The sequence below is a fragment of the Dasypus novemcinctus genome, chromosome 3, assembly GCF_030445035.2.
Source record: "Dasypus novemcinctus isolate mDasNov1 chromosome 3, mDasNov1.1.hap2, whole genome shotgun sequence".
Classification (NCBI taxonomy): Eukaryota; Metazoa; Chordata; class Mammalia; order Cingulata; family Dasypodidae; genus Dasypus; species Dasypus novemcinctus.
In genome coordinates, this window is record NC_080675.1 from 149,781,023 (window position 1) to 149,804,833 (window position 23,811).

Consider the following 23,811-nt stretch of genomic DNA (forward strand, 5'->3'; position numbering starts at 1 on the left):
TTGGAACCTATGTTGTGCTCATTGTCACACAAAGGACAGCTCTGGTCCTGCCCTCAAGGAGCGTACTGTCTGCTTGTGAATAAACATGCCATCTCAGGAAACGAGCACGATTAAACTCACTGTGGGGCCAGAGGTAATAAGAGGCACTAGATGGAGGAGATGCTCCAGCTCTTGCATCTGTAAAGTGTAAGGAGGTGCGAGCATGTCACCCAGATAGCCCAGCACTTCCAGTTCTCTGTCCAATTTACCCATCCTGGGTCTCTGCTTCTTAATAAACTTCCCTTCAAACCCAAGGTAAAACTGCTTAAAAACGAAACAAAACAAAAACAAGGGAAATGGACACAGAGGTGCTTCAGTGTAGAGAAGAGAACATGAGCTTTGGAACTAGATAGGATGAGTTCAGTAAACCTATAAAGCTGCTGTGTTAGTCCTGGTCTTCCAAGAAGTAGACCACAAGATAGAACTGAGTGAAACGCTTTTCAGAGAAAATAGGGAGGGAATCGGGGAAAGTCGGGTTGAATCATCAGATGAGATTGCAAGCCTGACCTCAAGAGACAGAGAGAAGGAGGGAAGGTCGTGCAGACACATGCTAGACTACCCTGTGATCTAAGGAAGTTTTAGCAGAGCTGGTGGGTAGTTCTCCAGCCAACGTCGGCCATCAAAGGAGTCCTGTGTTTCCCAGGAATGAGCCTGCTTTTGTATACCTGCTAGCTAAGTGGTTAGCTGAGAGCAGCCTACGGGTACCATGACCTCTGCACAAATTTTGCAATGATTTCAGAACAGCAGGGGAGCCATTAGTCAATTAAGCTCCCTGTAGCTGGAGGTCTGCCAGGAGCATCCTCATGGCCATTACAATGCTTCTGCTAGTGAGCATCAAGGGCTTATTACCGGGAAATCATGTTCACTGAAATCAGATCAACATCAAGGACAGTGCTGAGAAATACTCATGTTCTGTTTTTTCCTTTTTTAACCCTAAGCAATTTTTTGGAGGTGAAATCCACATAACATTAAAGGATCATCTTAAAGTGAATTATTCAGTGGCATTTAATACATTTTCAATGTTGTACAACCACCACCTTGCTCTACTTCAAAACATTTTCATCATTTCCAAAAGAAAACCCAACACCCATTAAGCTGTCACTTCTCATTGCCGCCTCTCCCCAGCCTATGGCAACCATTAATTTACTGTACGTTTCTATGCATCTGCCTATTCTGAACATTTCATATAAATGGAAGAATTCAATATGTGGTCTTTTGTGTCTGTCTTCTTTCACTTACCATGATGTTTTCAAGGTTCATCCATATTGTAACATATAATACAAGTTTTTTTAAAACAGGTTTATTTTGAAACAATTTCAAACTTACAGGAAAATTGCAAAAAATAACATAAAACAATACAGAGAATTCCAATATACCTCCTACCCAGATACCCAGATTTACCAATCTTTAACATTTTGCCACATTTGCTATATCATTCTATCTATCTATCTATCTATCTATCTATCTATCTATCTATCTATCTATCTATCTATCTATCTATCTTCCTAATTTCTTTTTTTTTAGATTTATTCTCTCTCTCTCTCTTTTTCTCCTCTTCCCCACCCCCAGTTGTCTGCTCTCTGTGTCCATTCACTGTGTGTCCTTCTATGTCTGCTTGTATTCTTGTCAGCAGCACCAGGAATCTGTGTCTCTTTTTGTTGCATCATATTGCTGCATCAGCTCTCTGTGTGTGGGGGGCTCCTCTGCACAGGGAACACCCCTGTGTGGCATGGCACTCCTTGCACACATCAGCACTGGGCATGGGCCAGCTCACCACACGGGTCAGGAGGCCCTGGATTTGAACCCTGGACCTCCCATATGGTAGGTGGATGCTCTATCAGTTGAGCCAAATCCTCTTCCCTGATTGGGCTTCCATCTACCATATGGGGGGACCCAGGTTCAATCCCCAGGGTCTCCTTGTAAAAGTGTGCCCACACGGCGAGCCAGGCCTATGCGGGATGGCAAGCCATGCAGAAAGATGATGACCCAACCAAAAGAGAGACACGGGGAGAGTCAAGGCAAGACACAACAGAAACCAGGAACTGAGGTGGCACAGGTCACAGGGAACCTCTCTTCACATTGGAGGTCCCTAGGATCAAATCCTGGTGAATCTTAGAGGAGAAAACAAGAAGAGAAGACAAAAAGAGAAATAAAACAGAAGATCACACAGTGAATGGACACAGTAAAAACAAGGGGGGGGGGAATCAATTGGTCATTGATTTGTGGGTTTATTTCTGAATTCTCAATTCTATTTCATTGGTCTATATATCTATTCTATACCAGTACCACATTGCTTGGATTACTGTGGATTTGTAGTAAGTTTTGAAATCAAGAAGTATGAGTCCTCCAACTTTGTTCTTCTTTTTCAAGTTGTTTTGCCTATTCAGGACACTTGTCCTTCCATATGAATTTGATGATTAGCTTTTCCATTTTTGCAAAGAAGGCTGTTGGAATTTTTATTGGGATTGTATTGAATCTGTAAATCACTTTGGGTAGTATTGTCATCTTAATGATAATAAGTCTTCCAATCCATGAGCAATTTGTAGTCCTTTACATCCTTAAATTTATTCTTTTAGTTGCTATTCTAAATGGAATTATTTTCTTGATTTCCTTTCTGGGTTATTCATTGCTGCCATATGGAAATACCACCGATTTTTGTATGTTGATCTTGTACCCTGCCACTTTACTGAATTCTTTTATTAGTTCTAGGAGTTTTCTTGTAGATTCTTCAGGATTTTCTGTATATAGGAGAATGATTTTTAAGGGAAAAATAAATAAGGACAAGAATGACTGGGCACCAATTTCCTCATCCTCCTGCATGAGAGGGTTGCTCCAGCTGACTTCAGATTGTTTCTTGCAGTGACTTGAAAGCCTTGGCATGTGGGAGCTACCTATCCCTGCTGGAAAGCACACTGCATGAAGGGCCAACTGCTGGCCACTGCTCAATGCTTTGGGAAGAAAGCTAGGCTAGCAATCACTTCCCAAGAAGTGTCACTCTCGATCAGAACAGCTCCTGGTTACTTGGTCCAGCCTCTGTCCCTACTTGGCACCAACATTCTGCCATTCCAGATGGACAGCAGCTTTCAGCATCAAAATCTGGGCTACAGTCTGGTATGGGAGCCTAACTGTCAAAGGCATTCTTCTCTATCTGTGACCTGTCTTAGGCTGCAGGACCTGATGTGAGCATGAATAGTAAGGAACAAAATACAACTCCTGAGCCAAGAGACCCCTTTCTTCCTGCAAACTGTGACTAGAACCTACCCATTTGCACTTCAGCATCTAATGCTGTGAGACCCAAATGTCTGTCCTTCATCCTTCAAGGACGGTTCAGATCAGATATGCCCAAGTCATGGTAACTTTCCCCAGCACAAGCCTCCACCCCAGCAATGGCTCTGGGCCTTGTGTCCTGTATACCTCCCAGACCTGGTGGACATCTCTCTGGCAGAGCCCTGGTCACAGTGAATTGCTCTGATGTGCTTATGTGTCAGTTACCCTAACCAGTCTGGGAGGCTCTTGGAAGCAGGAACCATGTTTTAGTCACTTGTTATACCCCCATTACCTGGTCCAGAGGCTATTCTCCATCACTGTGTGATATGTTAAGGAGGGAACGAGGCAGTGAAATGAGTCTTGTCCCCCAAGCAGACTGTGAGCTGCCTGAGAACATCCGCTTCACCTCCTCAGTGCCGCCTCCCCCTCCTCTTCCTCCCCACTCCCCACAGTGAAACCTGGCACAAGACTGGGCTCAGGGTGGGCATTTAGATGAGCGATGGCATCATTCAAGATTCAAAAACTCCACACCTGCAGGTCTTCTGGATAATATCTCTACTTAGTTCAGGTAGGTGTTTTCCACATATTTCTGGATACTCGAGTTAGAACTTTCTAGGTTGCATTAAATAAATGGTTCTTAAGCTCTTACATGTGATAAATGCAAATAGGCAAGTATAGTGCAGGCTAGAATAACAAGGTCCTTGGATGCATTTTACTGCAGGGCATAGAGAAGGGAGACCAGGAGAAGGTGACGAGACTACGACCCCCTCACCCTGGCCCAGGTCCTGGTGCCTGGACACACAAACTCCTCTGTGCTCCTCTTAAACACAAGTCCCTGGCACTTCCCAGTCAGGAGCGGAAGCTTTCAAGGCCAGGAGGCAGCCCTGTTTCTGCCAGCAGGGAGGGCCAAAGGAGGCGAGACCCAGGCACTGTCCCAGGTGCACGTGATCAGATGGTTCAGCTCTGCTCCAGCAAGGAGACCACCTTGCTGCCAGTATCCTGGGCTGCCTCTTCCCTTCACTTTTTTTTTTAATAAAATTTTATTGAATTATGTCCTTCTTACATGAACATACATAAACAATAAATGTATAGTAAAAGTTGTGAACTTACAAAATAAACGTGCGTAACATCATACAAGGCTCCCATGCATCACCTCACCACCAACACCTTGCCTTGTTGTGAAACATTTGTTACAAACTCTGAAATAACATCGTCAAAATATTACTATATTAACTATAGCCCATATCTTACATTTGGTATATTTTTCCCCCAACCCATCCAATCATTAACACCCTGTGTTAGTGTTATACATTAGTTATAGGTCATGAGCTAACAGTTTCATATTTGTCCTGTTAACCATCCCTTCATTCTTTTTATTTTAAAGAACTTTATTTATTTATTTCTCCCCTCTGCCTCATTGTTTGCACTCACTGTCTGTCTGTTTTCTTTTCAGGAGGCACTAGGAAGTGAACCCAGGACCTCTCATGTGATGGGCGGGAACTCAATTGCCTGAGCCACATCTGCTTCCCATCCCTTCACTCTAGACAGCTCCCAATCATCAGAGAGATTGGAAGTGTCCTGGCATGCTCTGCTCTAAACCAGTCGTTCTGCAAGAGAGCCAGCCAGCCGCTGGCTCCAAGGGATTCCAAAGAGCTCTTCAGAAGTTCTCAGAAGCCTCAGGACCTTTGAGCCTTCCCAGGCCTCCTAGCTGAAGCACACCTTCCAAAGGCCTGACAGTTCCCATGTGGCCTGGGCTGTGCCACTGTCTGTGGTCAGTACACAGACGGGAAGTCCAGCAGAGATGCAGGCATGATCCCTTAGGCTTGCTCGTAGCCCAGACAGCAAAACATCAGCCAGACCAATATCCAGGGGTTTCAGGATGAAGCTCAGCCTAGCCAGACAGGCCAGAAAGGCAGAGTCTAGGCCTCAGAGGGCTGAGACCCCTAAAAGCGCAGCCGTGCCTGGAAGTGTTCGCAGCGGGCATGCTTTATGGTCAGCCCGTAGATGGGGGTCATGTCTACTTTCACGCCAGGCAACACGCTGAATTCCACCCGCTGCAGCATAATGCCCAGGAAGAGAAAGACCTCCCAACGGGCAATGGTCTCACCGATACACTTCCGCTTGCCCATGCCAAAAAGAATCACTTTCTCACTCAGTGCTTTGTTGATGGTGCCATTGGGGGTGAGAAATCGTTCGGGCCGGAACTCAGAAGGGTCATCCCACAGCGTCCTAGAACCAGAGTGAGGCAGCTGAAATGGCAGCTTGGGGGCTAAGAAGCATCAAGTGGGTAGCGCCCCAGCCCCAAAGGGTAGAGGACAGGCAAGTGGCAGTGGGGAGAGGGTCTGAAGCCTGGGAGAGGGTGGGCCCAGCCAGCCCAGGAGTCTCCTGTGCTCCTCTCAACTTACTGGTCATGGTTGATTTGCCACTGGTTCACAAAGACACAACAGCCCTTTGGAATATAAAAGCCACACAGACTTGTGTCTCTTGTAGTGCTGGGGAGGAAGGAAGCTCGGTCAGGCTCAGGGCCATGGGGTATTCCCTTGCCTCCCATGTCACTCCCAATAGCCCTGAGTCAGGCACCTGGACTAAGTAAGGCACAGTAATAGACAGCAGTGGATCTGTGGGCCTTACCTGTGGGGGATGGTGAAGGGGAGGAAGGATGAGTGTCGGAAAGTCTCCAGGATGAAGGCCTCCAGATAGGGCAGCTGGGGTCTGTCGGAGAGCCGGGGCCGCCGTGCCCTGCCAATCACTGTGTCTGCAGAATGCAAAGGACCAGGCCGGGTTCAGGAGCTGTGCAGACCTTGGTGGGGCCCCCTGCCTGGACCCCTTTGAAGAGGCCCACTACCTACCCAGCTCCTCCTGGATCTTTCTCTGCACCCCGGGTCTCGTCACCAGGTACATGAGGCTCCAGGAGATGGCAGTTGTGACCGTTTCAAACCCTGGGCAGGGTGGAGCAGAGGAGAAGTTAGGCAGTTGGCGAGTTAGGGCAGTTGGGCATAGGAAGGGCAAAATAGGGTAGCTCATACCGGCTCCAAAGAGGTCTAAAACGACATTGACAATATTCTTGTCTGACAGCTGGATATTGGCATTCTCGTCCAGCCTCTTATCCTGACAATGCTCAATCAGACTGTCTGTGATGTCCCGGATGTGGCCCTGGAAGGGGAAGGCCCATTGGTGAGCAAGAGCCCCATCCCAGACCTACCCCTCCTCCAGGCCTGCTCCCTCACCATCCCTAGCACCTTTATTCATGAGGCAGCCCACCACTGGGGCTGCCATCCCCCAACTGCTCTCTGCCCCTCGGCACACAGGCAGCCCTGACTCAAGGGGCACCTGGCACACATAGTCTGGTATCATTATCAACTTGACGTGTGCTTTACTCTTTTCTCTATATGAGAACAGGAGACACAGTCTTTCACTCTTCCTGGTCCCCAAAAGCCTGGCCCGGGGTCCTGCATGGAGTGCCTATTCAGTGAATATTGCTGTCCAATGGAAGGATGCAAGGGCTTCCTATGCCAAGAAAGGGCCCTATGCCCTGCCAAGGATGGAGTCCACTCCACTACTGGCTTCAGAATTCCAGGGCGAGGCTCCCTGACAGCATGCCAAACCCCAGGCTGCTCCATTATCTTGGCCTCTTGGCCCCAGACCCACCTGCCCCCACCCACCCGTCTGTACCTTCTCAAATGTCTTGTAGTGCTCCTTGACCATCTTCTGCAGGAAGGTGGAGAACCTCTCGTTCAGATCCTTGAAGGCTTTCAGGGCGGAGTTGGGCAAGTACTGCAGGATGGGGATGAAGTCGATTGGGTTTCCGGAGGCAGCCATCTCCCCAAACTCATTACTCAAGTTGATCATGCTAAGCAGCTCTTGGTGGTCATGGTCATAGCGCTGGCCAAAGCACATGGCACAGATGACATTGGCCACTGACACCACCACATAGCGGTAGGGATCGAAGCACCCGGCCCCCGCCATCAGCTCCTGGAACTTGCCAAGGAGGTACTCAGCCTCCTTGTCCACATGCTCCTCCAGGTAGCAGGAGGATGAGGAAGCCGGGTCCAAGGCTACGGAGAAGCTCTTCAAGGCATTCTGGGCCAGGCGCCGGCGAGCGGCCCACACTGGCCCCGAGTCAGGGCTGAAGCTCATGCTCTGGCCGTCTGCAATAAGACTGAAGCTGTAGAGGTCAGGCCGACCCTTGAAGTCATCCCCTTGGCGCACCAGGGCCTGCCGGACGGTGTCCAGGCCGCTCAGCACCAGCACGGGCGTGCAGCCGATGCGGATCTGCAGCACGTCCCCGTACCGCTGGCTCAGCCGTGTCAGGGCCAGGTGCGGGTTCTTCCCCAGGGTCAGCACGTGACCGATCAGGGGCCAGCCCCACGGCCCCGGTGGACTCTTCAGGCCCTTGGGGACCCGCAGCTGCAAGGCTCTGACCACCCAGAACACCAGGCAGAAGGTGGTGGAGGCCAAGAGGAGCTCCGTGGTCGAGATGGGGATTCCAAACACAGAAAGCATGATCAGCGTAGGGCTCTTGGGGTGGCTGCTGAAAGGCAGAGCAGGAGGTAAAGAGCCAGACATCAGATTGGGGGATGGGAGGAGGCAATATCCTAAAGTGTCAGCAAGCTGGGAGAGGAAAGGGGAAACCTTCCCACCCACAACTGCCCAATGGGAGTGAAGGGGAAGAGGAGGTGTGGAAAAGATGTTTGTTGAGCTCCCACTGTGTGCCAGAGGTTTCTTAGCCACTGCATCATTCAGTTCTGGCCACAAGCCTATGCCGTAGGCTGCAGGGAGGCTCAGAGGTGGTGAGTAACTTGCCCAAGGTCACTCACTGTAGCAGTTTGATATTATTTATGAATTCCAAAAAGATTGTTTGTAAACTGGTCTATTCCTCTGGGCGTGATAACCCTTTGATTGTATTAGACTCAGCTGAGACATCTGATTTAATTATGTTAAGATTAAGGCTTTGATTCAACCATGTCATTAGGGTACAACATAGCATTGAGTCCCAGCCCCCTTGGTGGGCTAATAAAACAGACGCTTACATGGAAATAGGCAGAGAGAGCAGAAGAACACAGAGGAAGAGAGACAGCTCATTAGACAGGGCAGGGGTCCCGGAAGAGAGGTGAACCTGACAATTTGCAGCTGAGCCCAGAAAGAAATGAGCCTCTGGGGAGAGTGAGGAGCCTTATGCCAGCCCACAGCTGGGATCAGAAGAAGCTGGGACCACGGAGCCTGTAGAGGATGGAGGAAAGCTGAGCCCTCGCAGACATCGCCGGCCATCTTGCTTCAAAACGTGGCAAATGACTTTGGGTGAGAAAGTACCTCTTACGGTACCTTGAATTGGACTCTGTAGGGCCTTATAACTATAATCTTCTACCCCTAATAAATACCCGTTATAAAAGCCAACAGATTTCTGGTACTTTGCACCAGCACCCTTTTGGTTGACTAATACAGTCACCCAGCCAGGCAGTGTTGGATCTAAATTACTGAATTCCAGAACATCCTCCCTTACCTGCTGCACCAATCTAAATCAGCGTTTCCCAGATGTCATTCTGGGATTTCCATGTAGCACCCATACTATTGTTTACTTCACATTTTTAAAAAATCAACTGTAAATCCACCTACTTGATATCATTCTAAGTAATCATATGTGTGAAATAACAGGTTTGATTTTTTCCCCCTCATACATCATAAACACATAGCCAACATGTATCACCAAAAATCCCGTAAAGTACTACCCACCACACTTAGGCAAACGCTATCAGGGGAATTAGGAATCATTCACTCCATGAGCCTCATTTCACATTTGGGGAAACTGACCTTCAGAGGGGGGCACTGATTTGTCTAAAGTCACCCAGCAGTCAGTGGCAGAGCCAGGACTAGGGCGCAGACCTTGTAGAGAATGTTCCTTGGGAAGTTCCCAATTCCTGTCATAGCTGCCTTCCTTTGAAGAGTGGTCACATCAGTGGAAGAACTTTTCCAGAACCCTCCATTCTCTACTGCTTAATCCCTAGTTCCAGGGAATCCTGCCTACCCTGGGAAAGGGGACAGGGAGAGTCACTGATGCAGGCACACTGCTCTCAGCCCCAGCTCTCAAGTTCAACTGACCCACAGCTTACAAGCATCTGGAGACCAGCTAAATTGAGGCTCCTGATTATAGAAATCCAGACCAGGGTTTTGGTTGCGCTCAATTCTGAGTGAATGAATGGTCAGGGCCTCTCCCACTTGCTAGTCGTGAGAGAGCAGAAAATAAATGAAAGGCTCCAACCAGGCCAGGACTACAGAAAACTCCAGACTGGATTTAAGGAAATCAGGAATGTATCAAAACTCAACAGAAGCTGAGACAATACTTTCTCTAGGCTTGGTCTAGGGCAGGGGTTCTTAACAAGGGGTCTGCCTTGCTTGAATTGAAATTCAAAAAAATATTATTCTTGTGGGGATGTGTTGGTGCTGGGGTGATAAATTTATTAAGTAATACACAGTATAGTGTGAACTTAGTAAGGGGTCTGTAGTTTTCACCGGACTGACAAAGGAGTCTGTGGAACAAAAAAGATTAAGAACCCCTGGTTTCAGGCAATCTGTAGAGAGGTGTGCAAATTCATGGACTGCTCTCTCCAAGACACTGGGCTCTGATCAGGGCACCTGCCTGGCTTCCTGGCCTTAAGATTAAGAGGCCCAGCATTCCAAACTCCATGGCATAGCCTTGGACTGTCATTTTACCTTTCCAGCCTCCAGTTATATCACCTAGAGGGGAAGTAGGATGAGATCTCCCCATTCAGGGTGCCCAGATGGACCCCAGGGAGGAGAAAATGCAGATCCACTCTGGGGAAGCTGATGGTCTGACTGGTGAGGCTTCCTCCCACAAAGAACACCCAAGAACCATGTGGAGGTTGCTTGGTTCCACCCACAACTACTATGGTCATCCTCATAGTCTGGAAAATCTTCCTGGAGGAGCTGGATCTTAAAACACACTGAAGCACTGACTCCCAAAGCGAATCAGGGGCACTGCCAGGCCTTGGTGTGGCATGATGTCCCCTTCTATACAAGGGCCTCCAGTCTTAGTAAGATAGTAGGAGGCCAACGGAGATGAGACAGCGAGTTCTTGCAGTCACATTTCTATTCTAGTTCCCTGCACCAAGACTCTCTCACACGACTTGCCACAGCAGAGGACAGAAAAGACAGTCACTGGGATATGCTCCTGCTCAGCTCTGCCTCTCTTGTTGAGACCAGGACATCTCAGCTCTGACAAGCCACCCCTTGGGAGGGGAGGGCCAGCCAGGGCTCTTAGATAAGGCAGGTAGAGCTGGTAAGAATCCAGCCTGCTCTCTTCACCCTGACCACCCAGGGAGAAGCCCCCCACCCTCTTATCACACAACCTGAGGAAAGGGCTGCACGTGCTCCTAGGTTCCCTCAGCTGGGTCCTCACCCAGCCTCCCCTGACACCCTGATGTGGGAGCCCCAAGGCAGCCAGGGAATCAGTGGTGGTGGAGCTGGAGACTGGGTCCCAGAGCCCTGAGAGAGGCCATCTAGAGGTCTGGTACTAGCCGTGAGACCTTGGGCAAGTCCTTGGGCAAAGCCTCAGTTTCCCCAGTGGGGGGCTGCACTGCCTGGTCTGGAAGTATAGCAGCATCCTTTTCCAGAGGTGCTGGACCAGTGGCTATCTCAAGAGACAAGGAGGCATCATAATTTTTTTTTCTTAGGAGGAAAGGAGCATGCCAGAAGCCCCCAGCACTCACCCTTGGCTGTGAGGAGGTGCTGAGCTGAGACAGGAAGAGCGGTCTGGAGCCAAGAACCCCAAGGCAGAGCTCGGAAGCCTCCAACGGACTGTCACCTTGAGGATGAAGGCACCACCACCTTTATAGGAGGCTCGAATACATGGCCACGCCTCCTTCCCTGGACCGTGGGAACCGACTGCAGGGAGGAGAGGCAGTCTGAGCGGGTCGGGTCGAAGATGGGAGGGAGGGAAGGGAGGGGGAGGGGGACAGACAAGAACCAAGGTGTGGGTGGGAGAGAAGTCCCGGAACAGCCGGGAGAGAGGGTATGGGGGCCCCAGCCCTGGGCATTGGAAACCTCTCTCCCTCCTTTTTGGACCCACCGGGACACTGGGCGTGCAAGGACACCCCCCCCCCCACACACACACACTACACACCCCACACACTACAGGCCCTTGGGGGACTGGCAGGCAGGGGCGGGGCTGGCGGGTGAAGATCCCCCCCTCCGCTTACTGAGTCCCGGCTCGCGTGAGAAGCGCAGCGACCCCTGCCTCAGGGTCACCCGGGCCGGAAGGCAGGAGGCGCCAAAGGGCTGGCCTGGACCCTGGAGCCTCGGCGCCTAGCAGGAGTTCGCGCTCCTAGACCTTGGAGCTGGAATGGATGGCGGAATGGCAGTCTCGCTGAGCACTTACTAGCGGCTCGGCGCCACCTCTAGGGCCACCTTAGGCATGCTGCAACGCAGGGACACCTCCACCCGAGACCCACCGGCCCTCGAGGTTCCCACTGGGCGCAGGGGTGGCTACGGCTTTGGCTGGGCAGGGCAATTGGGCGGCGATGGGGCTGCGCGACCAGCTGCAGGCAGCCAAGGAGAGGCTTGGAGTGAAGTCCTCGGACGAGACAGGGCAGGGGTCGCAGGGCCTGGGGTGGGGTGGGGGAGGCACCGCAGGGCACAGATCCCTCCCCAGCCTCGCGTGCGTGGGTCCGTCCGGTACATCTGTCGGGAGTGCAGAGGTCACGCGGCCCATCCCCGCCCCACCTGACGGGGGCGCGGTGCCCAGCAGTTGCGTGAGAAGGGCCTGGAGGCCCGCGCAGCCGCCCAGGCACCCAGCTCCCCGGCCCAGCGCGGGTCCCAGCATTGTCACGCGACAGGGGTGGGGGTGGAGGGGCCACTCTCTGCCGGGGCTTGAGGGCGGAGTGGAGGGAGAGGAGTCGCGGGGCCTGGCGAGCGCGCGATTGGACGAGGACTGGGGTGGAGCGGGGGACCCAGGTTTACGGGAGGAACGGCCCCTCCGCGAGCCAAGCCGGCACCTGCGTGTTTCCTCGTTTTGGGTCGGCGCCTGTGGCAGGACACAGAGCCCCAGCGCCAGCCGACACACCGCCTGGCTGGCGGCCTGTTGTCCTCCACCCTCCCTGTGTCAGGCCCTGGGAGTAAAAGCCGAATTTGCGGGTCTAGCTCAGCCGTCCCGCACGAGCACGAGGGTGCCCAGCCGGCTGTGCTCGCATCCCAGCCAGTGGCACTGCCATCCATCCGCTGGCTGGGCCAGAACAGAGTCTCGCTGGCCCCCTCACTTCCCACGCCCCTGCCAACTATTTGCCAGGAGCCTACCATGTGCCAGACAGTGATAGATATGGAAGGGGACAGAACTGACCAGGGCTTACGCTGAAGGAGCTTACTTGGGTGGGGGGAGGGGAGGGGTAAGACAGCAACAGGCAGAGTGTGTCAGAAAGTGAAAAGTGCGGTAGGGAAGGAGAAGGAATAACTGGGGGTGGGTTATAGTGGGAGATAGGGTGGCTGGGAAGGCTTCTGCTCCCAGGCCAGGGCTCTCTGCGTGTGATTTACTGTCCCAGAGGATGAAACGTGGGCAGACTCAGTCCCTGGGGCAGGGCCCATCTCCCCATAGCCCCGGACAAGAGTCGAGTATCCTGGGGCTGTGTGAGGTGCTGCACGTCCCTTCCCCCAAGCCCTGCCCAGCTAACAGCACCCAGTGCAGGGAAGGGGGCCCTCACCCAGTGCTGGGCAGAAGGAGGGAGCCAGGCAGGAGGGGAGAGGACCTTGACCTGGAGCTGAACACCCAATCCTGGGTCAAAGTTTGCATGCCTTTGCGTGAGAAGCTCTTTGGCTAGGATTCCCCAGCCATCGATACCAGGGGCAGGGGGCCAGTGGGGAGGGCCAGGGCTCTGGGCTGGAGGGTGGAGGGGCTGAGGGGCTTGGTCTAGCAGAGTCCCCCAGCCCAGAGCTTTCCCCCAGCACTGCTGAGGGCTCTGGGGCAGGGGTTGGGGAAGCCAGACCCACAACCAGCTGCCACCTCACAGGGTGGAGGCAGGAACCTGCTGAGTCTGGAGATGCTCCAAGCACTGGGAGAGGCCTAGGCTCCAGGAGCCGGGAGGTTAAAAGGGACCATCAGGGAGAGCGGAGAACTGAAGAGTCATGGACCATGAGACGCCTAAGACGGGCCTTCCTGGTGTGGAGATGGGGGATGCAACCTCAACGAAAGCACGGTAGTGGGAAGTGGGGGTGAGGCAGTTTGGGAAGAGTGGAGTTTGGGTGGATGTGGAGAACTGGGACTTGCTCTCAATGTGTGCTCACCCACCCAGCCACCCTACATTACCTGATATCTGAGCCCTGAGACACTCCACGTTTCTCCTGCCTGTGCCCAGAGAACCAAAGAAATCTGGTTTGTTAAGATCCGGGGCTCAGATGGATGGGGCAGCCCCTGGCCCCCTGGCTCTTAGGTGCCATACTTAGAGGGGCGATACTTTCCCAGGACACTCTTGGTTTGAGACTGTTATCCTAACTTTCACTTTCCAAAGTGTCCGGGCTTGGACGATAAATTACATGGTCAACTGTGAGGTAGGCCTCAGTGGGCTTTACATGCCCAGCATCCCTTCTCGCTGCTTATGGCGATACCACTTCAACTTTCTTTTTCGGATACCTTCCCCCCTTATCCTCAGCCTTTAGGTTTGGCGGAGCTGATTCCATTACAGGCTGGCACATGACCCAGGCCAGGCCCAGAAACCACTGGAAAAGAGTTGACCAAGCTGGTTAGAATAGAAATCTGGAGCTGCCAGTGACCACTTTTTTAGGAGAGCCAACTTTAAAATGATGCCCACTCAGAAGAAAGCAGAGCTGGGAGAGGAGAGGAGGGAGGGAGGGAAAGAGTTGGCGACATTGAACTCCTACACCCAGTTATTCCTGATGCCAGTCAAGGTCACCCTTAGAGCTTCATTTATGAGCCAGTGTCACCACCGTGTTCCTCTTCTCCTTTCCCCACTCCTTTTCCTTCTTCTTCACCTCTTCCTCCTCCTCTTTTTCTTCATCCTCCCTTTCCCCTTCCTCTTCTTCTGCTCTCTAGTATGAGCTAGATTTGGGGTACTTGCAACTGAAAGAGTTATCACCAAAACACGGGCCTGCGGGGAAGCTTCCCAAGCAGAGCGCTCTGAGCAACTAGAGCTCAGTGGTAAAGCAGACACCAGCAAGCCCTGGGCGGATCAGGCAGAGGCCGAAGAAGTTACTCCTTTCCAGTGTCTTCCCACTGCTCTGCCCCTGTGACAAAAATGCCCCCATAAGAACCATTTGGGGAGGCTGCTTCTCTCTCCAGAACGCCCCCCGGTCACGGCAGGGCGTTACTGGTTGGTGAGTGTCTCTGAATGAACCCAGGAGCGTGACGGAGTCCATCAGACGAGTCTGTGCCCTTCGCTGATGTTCCGCCTGGCACTCTCAGCTGCCTGGGAGCCAAGCTCACCACCATGGCGACTGCAGCTCCCTGGACTAGGGGATGCCCTGGGGAGACAGTGGCATTGCCAACTTCCTGGTGCCTCGTTTGCTCTCTGCTTCTCACAGCGCTCAGCCGTCCAGCTCCCAGCTGATGAACACATGTCAGCCTTTCCCAAAGTTCAGGACAGACAAGGTGAAGTTCAGAAAGAAGCTTATAAGGAAGTTAAGGGGACAACAATTCTGCCGGTTTGGTTTTTTCAGGAGGTGCCGGGGACTGAACCCAGGACCTTGTACACGGGAAGCAGGCGCTCAACCACTAAGCTACATCCACTCCCGCATGAGACTTGGTTTTGTTTGTTTGTTTGTTTTTAGGACATACCAGGGGTCAGACCAGGACCTCATACGTGGGAAGCAGGTGCTCAACCACTTGAGCTACATCTGCTCCTGAGGAAAACGATTTTTACAATAGCCTGTGAGGCCTCACAGATCTGGCTCCAGTACCTCTCTTACCTCCTCGCCTGTTGCTCTCCCCGCCTTGGTTCAGTCCTCTCCAGGCACAGATGTCCTCTTGAAGTTCCTAAGACACTCCAGACATGTCCCTGCCTCTGTCAGAGTCAGTCCCTGCAGGAAACAGAGGGCCCCCTCAAACGGAGTCCATTATACTGGAGAGCATAATACAGGAACAGTTTACAGTGTGAGCAAGGTTTAGGGAAATCAGTGAAAGAAAATGCAGCTCCCCAAGGATATCAAGAGTAGAGCCAAAAAAAAAAAAAAATAGAGCAGGGCCAGAAGAGGTGGAGCAGAAAATAGAACCCACAGAAGGTAGCTACGGAGAGCCTATCGAGACGAGACGTGGCCTTTGGTAAAGCAACGCAGCCAGCATGCAAAGACCCTGAAGAGAGGGAGCCAGGGGGAAAAGACACCAACAGATTTCTATTTTTCTATTTTTTCTATTCATGTTCTTTGATTTCCTGGTACCGCCCTATGACTGAACCTAGCTGGAGGCCAGAGAGCAAGGGAAACCACTGATGCAGCCCAAGGTAAGCCAGCCCCCAGGACTAAGGATAGAGAAGGGCAGAGAGTGGATCTGGAGGGGCAAACAGAAGATGTTGGTACTCTGCCTCAGGGCCTTTGCACTTGCTGTTTTATCTACCTGAAAACCCTTCTCTCCCAGAATCCTCAATGCGTACTTCCTCAACGATTAATTTCTCAAAATACCATTCCCTGGCCATCTCCACTAAAGCTGTAATCCGGATTTTCATAGTGTCTATCCCTCTCTACTTAATTTTCATTCGTAACACTTACAAACATCAAACACGCTATATATTTTACTTATTTATGTTATGTATGGTCTGTATGCCCCAACTAGAATGTAAGTTCCAGGAAAGTAGGGGCTTTTGCATCCTTTGATTAATACTTTATCAATAACACCTGGTTCACAAGTGGGTGCTAAATAAATGTCTGTTAAATGAATGAATGGAAATATGTCAATCCCCCAAATAGGAAAATAAAACAGATTTGAAATGACAGAGGTCTGGTGTGAGATTCTGGGTCTTGGTAGGGACGGTGCCAGGATTGAGATGGGCAGCTGAGGTGACCCCTGTCCCAGAACCTTTCCTGAACATCTGCTAGGTGGGCGTTGGTCGTTTTGCTGCCAAGAGACAGGTAATCAGGCACAGGCCTGCATCCAGAAGCTTGTCTCAGTGGAGCAGATGTAGCTCAAGTAGCTGAGTGCCTGCTTCCCACGTACGAGGCCCCAGGTTCGATCTGGGGTACCTCCTAAAACAAACATGAAAAAACCGGTGAGCAGATGTAGCTCAGTGACTGAGCACCTGCTTCCCATGTACAAGGTTCTGGGTTCAATCCCTGGTGCCTCCTAAAAGAAAAAGGAGGAGAAACTTATCTCAGCCTGGCCCAGGTTGGGCATCCTGCCTTGTGCCACCTTCGCCCTCGTCCAGGGCCAGCATCTAGAAGAACCCTCACGGCTGACCACATGGCTGTCACCACCAGAAGTACCCACTCTCTTCCCATTTCTGGCCTCCTGGCTCCTTCCAACAGGCCACGGTCCCCTCACCTTGGTCTTGGCCACACCCTGCCTCTCCCTATGCTCCCCCACTCTGGATGGTGAATTCTGAGCATGTTTTCTCCCACTACAGCCTCCCAATTTTGCCCTCTCTCCTGCAACATGCCCGCTGACCTGCTCTGAGCAAAATGAACATCTCTGGGCCATAATTTCATCAAGTGTAAAATGAGGCTAAGAATACTACGCACCTCATAGGGTTGGTAAAATGCTAAAACAAATGGGCCATGGTAAGCACGCCGCACTGCCGCACTGACGGTGGAGCATAGTAGGGGGCACTCGATACATTTTAACTATAAAGATTATTATTTGCAATTTCCATAAAACCAAGGCAAGAAGTGCCCAAAACAGAGTTTTTGCAAACTCTGACTTGTGCACACTAATTTATTCCACACACCTTTCTCTCAGTGCTCCTGCCTGTCAGTCCCTGCTCTAGAAGACACTAGGGCCGTGTAGAAAAATAGAGATTGCCTCAACCTTCGAGGAGCTCACAGGGAAACAGAGGGATGGGTACTGTCAGGGAGAGCAGCATGGGGGCTGTGGGCACTCAGAGGAGGGGCCCAGGCCTAGCCAGGGTGCTGACAGCAGATCTGGGTATAAAACGGTGAGATGTTGAGCAGGAGGCAGCCAGGGAATACAGGGTGGAGGGTGGGTCCGAGCCAAGGAGTCAGCAGATGGAGAAAGACAGCGGCAGTGGGGTGGGGGCAGGTGTCGGGCCGTGGCATATAGCAGAGCCTGAGAGGTGAGCAGGAGCTGCGGCTGAAGCCTAAGGGTGCTAAGCATGGGAGTTTTTTGATCCTGAAATCTATGGGGGAACATTGATGGCTTTTGAAAAGGGAAGTAGTCAACACACCGTGCAGAATGGCTAAAATGAAAAAGCCTGAAAGTGCCCGGGGTTGATGAGGCTGAGAAGCAGCTGGAACCCTCAGACACAGCTGGTGGGAGTACAAACTGCTTCAACTACTCTGGACAATTGTTTGGGAGACTCTAGAGAAGCTCAACATAAGGCCTATCCCATGACCTAGCAATGCCACCTCCAGCTCTAGCCACGGCAGAAATGCATACAGAAGCACCAGCTGTTCCAAGTTTGTGAGGACTGGAAAACACAGACGCCATGTGCATGAAATTATTAACAGAAACTTATTCCTAAAAACACAACTCTGTTTGCAGTCATGTTTTCTGACCAGCGTATCATGGATGTGGTGGGATACTTTGGCTCCACAAAGAAAACATAAGAGAATTCTTACCCCAAACTGCAGAGTTTAAGGGAGTTATACCAGTAACTGTCTCTGAACTAAGACAAAAAATACATCAGACTTACAGGGCACGGTACTTTCAGGATATCATTTTGCCTACACCATCTTTTTTTAAAGAGAACTTTCTTTCTACTTCTATGTCTTATTTTCTTTAGTCAAGTTACGATAGTAAGCATGTTGCAGGAAAATGAGAAGGTTTTGTTGGGAGATGAGGCTGCAGATGACAAACAGCATGAATCGGTTCCTTTTTATTTTCCAAGGAATTATCTGCATACTGTCAAATCTCAAAACGAGGATGCACTTTTCAAAACTTTGCCAGAATTGGAAAATCTTCCTGCTCTTGGAATTGTAATGGGCATGGGTGATTTGCAAGTCATATAGCTACTACAGGTATATTTTCCCATCTGGTAGAGTTTAGTCCATCCATGGTCTGAGAATTGGTAAAGCAGGAAGCCCTGCTGAGCAATGAGGATATCGTTCTCATTAACACAGCAATTGAACAAACCAGCTGCGATATGATCCTGAGCTAGGAGGCGCTGTTCACTTAATGGGACTTCTGATCCAAGGACCTGCTGGCCACAACGAAGAAAACTGAAAAAAGGAAATTTCTAAATTTCTCCTCCAACCGTCGTATGCAAGTCCCCATAGCACCACTTTTGGCCAATACTTCCCAACACAACTGCGAAAAGGATCCTTATCAAACAGCACAGCTGCTTGCCTTAATTTTGGAGTTACTCGTGTTTTGAGGGGAACATCACACGTAAAACATACAACTTACATTATGAACAAGGACTTCCAAGAAGCGCCTTGGACTGAATGAATTCAAAGCACACTTTCTTGCCTTGTGTGCTCTTTGCTTTATGAGGCAGGTTATTGGCCTTAAAGATGAATCTTATCATCATTACACCACGTGGGAAGCATTTTTGAGCCACTTACTAAATGTTCTTCTGGATAACAGAACTTGGCACAGTCTGTTGAATTCAGCTGGTATTGAGCTGTTTGAATTCATAAGAGTAAACGATATCAAGTCTTTTACTGCACGTATAGTTGAAAACTTTTGCAAGGCACTTGAATCAATTGAATACTTTCAGACATTCAAAGGATCGAAGACTAATCATGAGCGAGAGAAAGACAAAATCAGAAACTGAACAGTGTACCCTCGTTGTTGCCTAGTAACAGATTTCACAGAGAAGCAAAGGTCTTGACAGAGGGTGAAAAAAATTTAACAGACATTTCAGAACTTCGAAATTCAGCTTTGTAGATACCTGGAAGCAGCACACCCTGCATTACAGGACATGTTGTGTTTTCTATGTGAGGAATTTTCAGTGTATGTCGGGATGAAAATAAGCAAGCTGAATTCAAAAGGACAGTTCTGTTAAAATAACCGTAAAAGCCTCACTTTTAGAATCAGTACCATAGTGATGCCAAGAATCAGCACCATAGTGTCCAAAAGGATTTTATTTTAAGAAACATGGTTGTGGATAGAACGGAACGCTTTCAAGAGCCCACCAGTACAATTTTGTGGACGATACTTTGAAGTCACTTTCTGCTTTGTTAGTACAATTGGCTCTCTCTTCAGAGCAGTAGACAAATCTTAAAGTGTAGTTTATATTAAAACTAACATACGAAGAACAGTGCTGTATCAAGCTGCATTTCATATCGAGAAGCTATTTTGTACCATACAAAGCAGTATACAAAGCTTTTCCATAAACTTACAAGGATGCAATATGCAAGCTGCTTTTTCAAAGTGCAAAAGCTCATTCCATGTATGCAAATGGATTTAAAATAATAAATTCAGACTATTTGTTGAGGTTGCATTTTTAGAGCAGCCAGTTAACTGTAAATATTTTCGTGTTAGTTTGCTTGCTCATCTATGATCTGAGACCATGCTGAAGTGAGAAAAATGTCCCCAACCTACAATTTAATGTACAGTGGGGAAGGGGACAGCTGAAGATAGTAATTCCAGCGACTATCTTTAGATCACCCTTGTAGTGTGTGAATCGGTTCCTTTTTACTAGAATAGCTTAAAGTGAAGCAGTTTCTTCTGAACTGGAGAATTTATAATTAATTTCAATTTTGGCTATTGCATGGAGAAGGTGGGCTGTCTTGTAGATATGAAGTAGAGTTTTTCCATAAAACCTGTTTTTTTAATTTAAAAATACCACTAGAATTGTTTTACCCCATTTGTGCACCTGTGTATATTAATGATGAACTGTAAAATTCAGAAATTTAAACGTGACCCTGTTGGGGGAGTGCAGAGACTATTCCCAGCAGCAATGTTCATAAGAGCCCAAAAAGGAGAACAATTCAAATATCTAGGTGCGGGTGAATGGATGAACAAATTGTTTTCTGTTCCTATAACAAAACCCTGAAGGGCAACGAGAATGAACTATAACTATCCCAATTCTATAAAGAACAAAAACAGACAAAACTAATCTCTGCTGTTAGAAGCGGGGATCCTGGTTACCCCTGCGGAGAGAGCACCAGAGGCTTCTAGGGTGCTGGGAATGTTGCTCCTTGATCTGGGGGCTAGTTTCGTGGGTTTGTTAAGTCTGTTAAAAATGCACTGGGGGAAGCAGATGTGGTTCAAGTGATTGGGCTCCCGTCTACCATATTGAGGTCCCAGGTTTGGTTCCCAGGGCCTCCTGGTAAAGGCAAGCTGGCCTGTGCAGCGAGCTGGTGCAACAAGATGACACAACAACAAAGAAGAGACACAGGGGAAAGACAACGAGAGACAACAAACCAGGAGCTGAGGTGGCTCAAGCAATTGAGTGCCTCTCTCCCACATCAGAAGGACTCAGGGTCGGTTCCCAATGAGAAGACACTGGTTCCCTAGAGAGAATATGAGAAGACAAGCAGGCACAGAAGAACACGCAGCGAATGGACACAGAGAGCAGGCAGCGAGCACGAGTGGCAAGGGGGTGGGGAATAAATAAGTTTTTAAAAAAAGATTTAATAAAAAAAATGCATTGGAAAAGGATGTGGCTCAAGTGATTGAGCTTCCGCTTACCACATGGGAGGTCCCAGGTTCGGTTCTCAGTGCCTCCTAAAAAGAAGACAAGGAGATACAGAGAGCACACAACAAACAAACACAAAGAGCAGACAGTGAATGCAAAAACAATGAGGGGAGGAATAGATAAATTTTAAAAATCTTTTTTAAAATATGCAATGAGTTGTATTACCTAGATGAATCTTTCTGTGCATATCTTACAACTTAATGAAGCTTTTTAAGGGAAGCAGATGTGGCTTAACTGATAGAACAGCTGCCTACCATATAGGTGGTCCACGGTTCAAACCCAGGACCTCCTGGCCCATGTGGTGAGCTGGCCCATGTGTGGCGCTGCCGTGTGTAAGGAGTGCCCTGCCATGCAGTGGTGTCCCCCACATAGGGGAGTCCCACATGCAAGGAGTGTGCCCCTCATTGAGCCACCCCACATGATAAAAGCACAGTCCACGGGGAGTGGCACCGCACACACACAGAGCTGACGCAGCAAGACGATGCAACAAAAAGACACACAGATTCCTGATTCCACTGAGAATGCAAGTGGACACAGAAGAACACACAGTGAATGGACACAGAGAACAGCAATGGGCGGGGGGAGGGGAGAGAAATGAAAAACACAAAATAAATCTTTAAAAAATAAAATAAAATAAAGTTTTTGAAACATTAGAAATGAAAAGAGAAATGTCATTTTTCTATAAAACCTAGCCTAACCTCAAACTTTACCTTTTTTTCATTGAGTGACCTGGAGGTCCAGGCAGGAAACAGCTTTCCTTCAAGTTATTCTTTAAAGTTTAAACACACTCTTGCTCTGTCAAATTCCGGGTGCCTGCTGCTTGATATCTTAGTGAAAATCTCCCGTAACTTTCCTATTTTCAGGAACTAAAAAGCTTAGTCCGTCCAGTTCTTTGGACTCACCCAGGAGAGCTAACGACCACTGCAAGGAAGAGAAAGTCTACAACGGCAAGCAAGATAGTCCCATCCATCTGCCCCATCGGATCTAAGCCCCCTCTCGATTAGAGGTTGAGTGGGCATCACCATCCCAGACTCCTCAGACTCGGGAATGAATGATGGACTAGAGAAGACTTACTGGTATTCTACTGTAGACTTATTGTGATTCTAGCAATGGAAGAAATTTTATCATTGATGTGGAGGGAGAGGTAAAAATAGCTGTAACATGGGGGCATTTTGGGGGCATTGGAATTGTCCTGAATGACATTGCAATGACAGATACAGGCCATTATATATCTTGTCATAACTTACAAAATTGTGCAGGAGAGAATTTAAACTATATTGTAAACTACAATCCACACTTAGTGGCAATCCTCCAATATGTGTTCGTCAGTTGTAACAAATGTGCCACACTAAGGAAGGATGTTGTTAATGTGGGAAAATGTGGGAAGGGTAGGGAGTGGGGCATATGGAAATCCCTTACATTTTTTATGTAGCATTTATGTAATTTAAGTATCTTCTCTAAAAGAACTTTTTAAAGTATATTAAAAAGAAAAAAAAGCCTAGTCCAATCTAAAACAAAATTTGCTTCTCGCATCCTATTCATGACCGTCCCTGTCCTCCTGGCCTACCTGAGCTGCCAGAGGGAAGGCGAGCGGCTCTGCTTCTGCTCCTTTCTTCCCTGCCTCTCCCTCCTGCTGGTCTTCCCTCCGGGGCAGGGGTAGGGGTGGAACTGTAGGAGCCGCGCCAACCTCCTTTCACTGGGCTGGTACTGTCATCTCTTTCGGCTATGAATGCCCCTGTGCGTAGTAAAGGTCCCACTGCCGGATTTTGATGGGGGAACTGTGAGGACCAACAGTGTCCTCCACATTACACAGTTCCTAATGTAGCTGATGGGCTCTCTGGCTGACCTCTCCCTCCAGGGTACACCCCGTACCTCTCTCTGCTGCGGTGCCCCTGCCCAGCAGGCAGCTCTCTGCAGCTTAAGTCCATTTCCCTTCAGCAGTGTCCAGCTGGCCCTCGAAAACTCACATGCTGACTCAAGCCATGCAGACTGCGCTCTGTGCCCCGCCATCAGTAGCTCGAGTCAGTCTCTATGTTCACATGTTTCCCCAAAATCCAGGGATATGTGTCAAGCAGGTACACAGTGTAGTGGTCTCGAGCCTTCTGAGTTCAAGTCCCAGCTCTGACACACTGCTAGTGACCTAGAACCAATCACACAACTTCTTTTTTTTTTTAAGCTCTATTTCATTCATTTCTCCACCCCCATCCCCATTGTTTTCAGTCACCGTCTGCTCTCTGGGTCCATTTACTGTGTACTTTCTGTGTTTGCTCTTCTTCTCTTCAGGAGGCACTAGAACAGAACCTGGCACCTCCCATGTGGAAGACAGGTGCTCAATCACCCGAGCCACTTCAGCTCCCTGGTTTGTTGTGTCTCTCATTATGTTGAGTCTTTGTGTCTCTTTTGTTGCATCATCTTGTTGCATCTGCCCACCACACCGCTCGCCTTCTCCAGGAGGTACCAGAAACCAAACCCAGGACCTCCCATGTGGTAGGCGGAAGCCCAACTGCTCAGCCACATTTCCTTCCTGACACACAACTTCTTACCTTTTTCTTTCCTATCTGGTTGTGTCATTGTCTTTCTTGGTGCATCACTTTGCTGTGTGAAGCTCTGCACAGGTCTGGGTGCCTGTTTTTTTCTTCTTTTTTTACCAGGAGGTCCCAGGGATTGAACCCGAGTCCTCCATATGGTAAACAGGAGCTCAATGCTTGAGCCACAGTCACTTCCCAGACAACTTCTT

At 49.6% G+C, this 23,811-nt stretch overlaps 1 protein-coding gene, 1 long non-coding RNA gene and 1 pseudogene across 4 annotated transcripts; 2 read left to right on the plus strand and 1 right to left on the minus strand.

Moving 5' to 3' along the window:
• Nucleotides 1–1,473: 1,473 nt before the first annotated feature.
• CYP1A1 (cytochrome P450 family 1 subfamily A member 1) lies at nucleotides 1,474–12,146 on the minus strand. Of its 3 annotated transcripts, none has more exons than XM_004476636.5 (8): nucleotides 11,520–12,146; nucleotides 11,031–11,205; nucleotides 6,979–7,837; nucleotides 6,333–6,459; nucleotides 6,156–6,245; nucleotides 5,938–6,061; nucleotides 5,712–5,798; nucleotides 1,474–5,535 (listed from the first exon to the last, which is right to left on the minus strand). In XM_004476636.5, the coding sequence occupies exons 3-8, from the start codon at nucleotides 7,807–7,809 to the stop codon at nucleotides 5,250–5,252; spliced, it is 1,545 nt and encodes a 514-aa protein (XP_004476693.1). In that variant the 5' UTR covers nucleotides 7,810–7,837; nucleotides 11,031–11,205; nucleotides 11,520–12,146; the 3' UTR covers nucleotides 1,474–5,249. The 3 variants fall into 3 exon arrangements, with proteins under 3 accessions (XP_004476693.1, XP_012374297.1, XP_071070395.1); XM_012518843.4 differs by having other exon boundaries at nucleotides 6,979–7,834; nucleotides 11,520–12,128; XM_071214294.1 differs by lacking the exons at nucleotides 5,712–5,798; nucleotides 11,520–12,146 and having other exon boundaries at nucleotides 5,130–5,535; nucleotides 11,031–11,136.
• A 1,116-nt stretch (nucleotides 12,147–13,262) lies between these two features.
• LOC139438045 (uncharacterized) lies at nucleotides 13,263–22,823 on the plus strand. Its single transcript, XR_011647920.1, has 3 exons — nucleotides 13,263–13,505; nucleotides 15,720–15,761; nucleotides 21,938–22,823. It is a non-coding gene; the product is annotated as an uncharacterized lncRNA (long non-coding RNA).
• Nucleotides 17,332–19,318, plus strand: LOC101431674 (serine/threonine-protein phosphatase 4 regulatory subunit 3B-like; annotated as a pseudogene).
• Nucleotides 22,824–23,811: the final 988 nt, after the last annotated feature.